This window comes from Symphodus melops, assembly GCF_947650265.1.
Source record: "Symphodus melops genome assembly, chromosome: 1".
NCBI lineage: Eukaryota > Metazoa > Chordata > Actinopteri > Labriformes > Labridae > Symphodus > Symphodus melops.
The window spans coordinates 55,134,288-55,139,287 of record NC_136691.1 but is presented as its reverse complement, the minus strand read 5'-3'; the positions used below and the strand labels follow the sequence as shown (position 1 = coordinate 55,139,287).

At 48.2% G+C, this 5,000-nt stretch overlaps 1 protein-coding gene across 1 annotated transcript in view; it reads left to right on the top strand.

Annotated features, from left to right (window-relative positions):
• The window catches only part of adam9a (ADAM metallopeptidase domain 9a), a 28,449-nt gene that overhangs the window by 15,538 nt on the left and 7,911 nt on the right, over nt 1-5,000 (top strand). Inside the window, exons 5-11 of the mRNA XM_079370131.1 lie at nt 2,590-2,666; nt 3,589-3,787; nt 3,942-4,007; nt 4,131-4,202; nt 4,368-4,537; nt 4,617-4,698; nt 4,879-5,000. The exon at nt 4,879-5,000 is cut by the window's right edge and continues 12 nt beyond it. Coding sequence (XP_079226257.1) covers nt 2,590-2,666; nt 3,589-3,787; nt 3,942-4,007; nt 4,131-4,202; nt 4,368-4,537; nt 4,617-4,698; nt 4,879-5,000 — 788 coding nt within the window. The remainder of the gene's footprint in view (nt 1-2,589; nt 2,667-3,588; nt 3,788-3,941; nt 4,008-4,130; nt 4,203-4,367; nt 4,538-4,616; nt 4,699-4,878) is intronic.

Sequence of the window (5,000 nt, the reverse complement as noted above, 5' to 3'; positions counted from 1 at the left end):
ACACACACACACACACACACACACACACACACACACACACACACACACACACACACACACACACACACACACACACACACACACACACAGGAACACGTTACCTAATCATTCCCAGAGTTTCCAAGTTGTCGTTCCAACTTGAGCGGGCGTTTGTCCGACTCCACATGAACGCAGCTTAAGGCCCCTGCTTCCTCTCCAGGGAGCCAATCATTTAACAGATCTGATTAACCAGGAAGTGACAGAAGTCACATGATGAAGTCAAACGGGGCTGAAGAGGAAATAACCCAGACCCCGCTGAGAGTTGTCCACCTTTGATTATCAGATTAAACGTGTTTCATAATTATTTATAAGGGATGGAAAAAATACTGCTGCTTGTTAAACTTGTGAATATTCTCACTGAGGAGGCGTCCTGCTCGCCGTCCTGCTCGCCGTCCTGCTCGGGGCTTTATTTATCCTGACAGAAATTAATAACTCAGGTTCTCTGAAAAAGGAACAAAGTAAATCCATCATCTGTAACATGTTTGTAAATCTGTGAAAACTTCGACCAATGTCTGCCACGAGGTACCAATCTGATGAACCAATCACAAGCCTCCCTGTCTCCCTGCTCTCTGATGAACCAATCACACGCCTCCCTGTCTCCCTGCTCTCTGATGAACCAATCACACGCCTCCCTGTCTCCCTGCTCTCTGATGAACCAATCACAAGCCTCCCTGTCTCCCTGCTCTCTGATGAACCAATCACAAGCCTCCCTGTCTCCCTGCTCTCTGATGAACCAATCACAGGCCTCCCTGTCTCCCTGCTTGTTCTCCACCGCATGCATGCACTACTTTAAAATCATGCTAGTTTTGAAAATTAACCCCCCCCCCCCTTGTGAAAGAGATCTGGAGTTTAATGGGTTAATGACCTGCTTAAATCAAATAAATATACCAACATTAAAATCGCCCAGATGTTCAGAAACTACAGTCCTCATCACAGCGACCGTGGGTACGAAGCCAACCTCTGCCCTTTGCTACGTCATCCTCTCTCTCGCTTTCTTTTGGTTTCCTGTCTCTCTCTTCTAAAGGCCCAAAAAACTGAACTTCCCGTTCACATCACGTCATTTCAGCCGCGTCTCTTCGCGAGCAGAAGAAGAAGAAGAGACGCTGAATAAACACTGAACTGTTCCGCTTAGTTTCACCCCGACGTGACGTCGTCTCAACAGCGCGCACTGACGTCACTTAAACGATGCACGAAAAGTTCAGCGTGTTTCCTCTGAATACAAATTCAATTAAAAAAAAAAAAAAGTCGGTTTGGCTACTCCATGATGTGCCGCGGGTTCAGGTCCGACCTGTGGCTCCCTCTGTCCTCCGTCCTCTGTCCTCTGTCCTCTGTCCTCTGTCCTCCGTCCTCTGTCCTGTCTCTAAATAAAGACACAGAAATCCAGCAGCATGTTCTCGGTCAGCTGAGGAGACAGATCGGCTCGTTCACAGGAAATGATTTAGACGTCTGTCGTGTTTACGGCCTCCTTAATGTAGATTAATAATGTCAACAGAAACATGTCAGCCTTCTGTTTGAGTGCATCACAGAATACTGAGAGATGTCCGAAACACTCTTTTTTTCTTCTTCTTGGTTTTAAGTACCAAACATGCAAGACTTTTTTTTTTAAACAAACTCGTGTCGAGTCTTTACACGGTGAGACTGAGGACGTGTTGGAACTTCTTTAATGGAGTGTGTCCGTGTAGATTCTCTGCAGCTGTTGTGTTTATTGAAAGAAGAAAAGCATGCAGGATGTTTCCTCTCTCTCTCTCTCTCTCTCTCTCTCTCTCAGTGTGTGTGTGTGTGTGTGTGTGTGTGTAAAGTGAGTGCATTGATATTTCCTGTCTGCTGACCTGCTGCCCTCTGCACCCCGAGGTCTTCTCTTCTCTCCGCTCTCAGATCGGATGTTTGATCTTTAATGATCGACTGTCACTCCTCTGTGTCTCCTTTAAATCACCTCGTCGCTCTGATTAAATAAAACAGATGTGATTACATGTGGTGCAAACATATAAACAACAACAACAACAACAACAACAGAGGGGCAAATAAACTGAATAAAATAAACCACACTCTGACCGGCTGCTCCTATCCTGCATGTCTCTCATCCTGTGTCCTGTTTCAACTCGACAGCTGAAAAAAAAGTCCCCAACATATCCTTTAGAAGTATTAAATGTGTGTTCACTCCCGCTTCCTCAAAATGTTCATAAAAATTCACCCATTTAAAAAAGAGGAGAAGAAGAAACGGCGTCTCTCTTTTCTTTGACCTCTTTGTGAATTTAAATCCAGTTTTATGTTTCAGTCAGTTTCACTCCTGAATAAATGAAAATAAACGAAGAAGAACCGCGTGTGACCTGCTGCCCCCTGCTGGTGTCTCTGTGAAGCTGCATCTGTAACTGTGTGTGTGTGTGTGTGTGTGTGTGTGTGTGTGTGTGTGTGTGTGTGTGTGTGTGTGTGTGTGTGTGTGTGTGTGTGTGTGTGTGTGTGTGTGTGTGTGTGTGTGTGTGTGTGTGTGTGTGTGTGTGTGTGTGTGTGTGTGTGTGTGTGTGTGTGTGTGTGTGTGTGTGTGTGTTTCAGAATCACTGTCACTATCAGGGCTTCGTTCAGGACATGGAGGGTTCCTCTGTCGCTATGAGCGTCTGCAACGGCCTCAGGTAAACACACACACACACACACACACACACACACACACACACACACACACACACACACACACACACACACTGCAGCCTGACACGCGTACGGACAAAATAAGAACAAACGATGTTGTTAAATGAGGCAGCAGGATAACTGGGGGGCTAACAGGTCTACAGCGGACCCTCTGCGCCCCCCTTTGGTCTGAGTCCGGGTGCAGGGTCCTTGGTACCCCGCAGCATCCAGCGCTCTCGTTTAACCACCTGCTGCCTCTCTCTCTTTATTCATCATGTTTTTATCCTTTTATTTAAACTTCCATACAGCTGTACACACACACACACACACACACACACACACACACACACACACACACTGTACACACACACTGTACACACCTCACGCACGCACACACACGCTGTACACACACACTGTACACAGCTCACACACACCTCACACCTCACACACACACGCTGTACACACACCCACACACACCTCACACCTCACACGCGCTGTACACACACACCCACACACACCTCACACCTCACACGCGCTGTACACACACACCCACACACACCTCACACCTCACACGCGCTGTACACACACACACACTCCGTCCTTTCTCTCAAGGACAAGCGGCTTTTCTCCTCACAGATGCCTCAGTGTGTGTGTGTGTGTGTGTGTGTGTGTGTGTGTGTGTGATAGCTCTGTAATTACTTTGATAAAGCACACACACACACACACACACACACACACACACACACACACCCACACTCATCCCTAATTAAGACATCAAACGCCTGGCAGTAAAAACCCACCTGACCTGAGTGTTGTAAACTTTAGAGGTCGCTCGGTCGTCCTCGTCGTGGTCGATCCTGACACACCTGAAGGTCAGATCATGTGACCTTCAACAGTCTACGTCTGTCTTTATTATTTTTTTTGCAGAGGAGTGTTGCACCTCACTGACCACAGTTATGGCATCGAGCCGTTAGACTCCGCCCCCGAGCAGCACCTGGTGTACCGCCTACAGGATGTGACATCACAACCACGCGGCTGTGGAACGCCTCATGAGGACGAGCACGACAACAGCACCGAGCACGCTCAGTACAGACGAGAGGAAATCCACCACAGGCAGCACAGCAGGGTGGGCACACACACACACACACACACACACACACACACACACACACACACACACACACACACACACACACACACACACACACACACACACACACACACACACACAGAATCCAGCACTATCATCATTACCTGTTTTTTTTTTTTTTCCGTTCCAGATGAAGCGAGCGATTCTTCATCAGACTCATTATGTGGAGCTGCTGCTGGTGGTCGACAATGACAGGGTAACACACACACACACACACACACACACACACACACACACACACACACACACACACACACACACACACTGTTAACGTCTGGTCTCGGAGAATGACGTCACACCCGAGTTCTTTCTTTTTCAGTTTAATTCTCTGAACAGAAACGAGACGGCGGTGAGGGACGAGATGGTTCACCTGGCGAACTTCGTCGACAGCGTGAGTAAAAGATGAGGATGTGTGTGTGTGTGTGTGTGTGTGTGTGTGTGTGTGTGTGTGTGTGTGTGTGTGTGTATTCGAGGCGGCGACTCACACACACATCGAGCACGCCGAGCCTCTTTCTTTCAAGGCGTTTCTTTGAGGCGTTTTCATGTCTGTGTTCAGATCTACATCCAGCTGAACGTTCGGGTGGTCCTGGTCGGGCTGGAGATCTGGACCCAGCAGAACCCGATCAGCACCGACGGAGGAGCCGGAGAAGTGCTGAGTCGCTTCACCCAGTGGAGAGAGAAAGAGCTGATCGCACGCCGCCGCCACGACTCGGCGCAGCTCGTCCTGTGAGTACAGACACTGTGGAAGTGGAGCGCGAGTGTCGGGGTCATTTTTTTGATGATGGTCGTGATGATGTCACTGCAGGAAGAAGGCGTTCGGAGGAACAGCAGGGATGGCCTTCGTCTCCACAGTCTGCTCCAGGAGTCACGGGGGCGGGATCAATGCGGTAAAGAGCCGCTGTTTTCTCTCTTCCTATTGGCTGATACATCTTCACAAGCAGCTTGTGAAGATTAACAAACTCAAACTTTTTTTGTTTACATTTTGTTTTTAATTTTACTCCTTCGAGCTTAACATTTGTTTTTTTTGTTCTTTTATTTTGAAAAAACATTTTTTATAAATCCTCCAGTTCACCAACAACAACATCCCGTCGTTCGCCTCCATCGTGGCTCATGAGCTCGGTCACAACCTCGGGATGAACCACGACGACGGACGCTCCTGCACGTGCCCAGTGTCTGCCTGCATCATGAA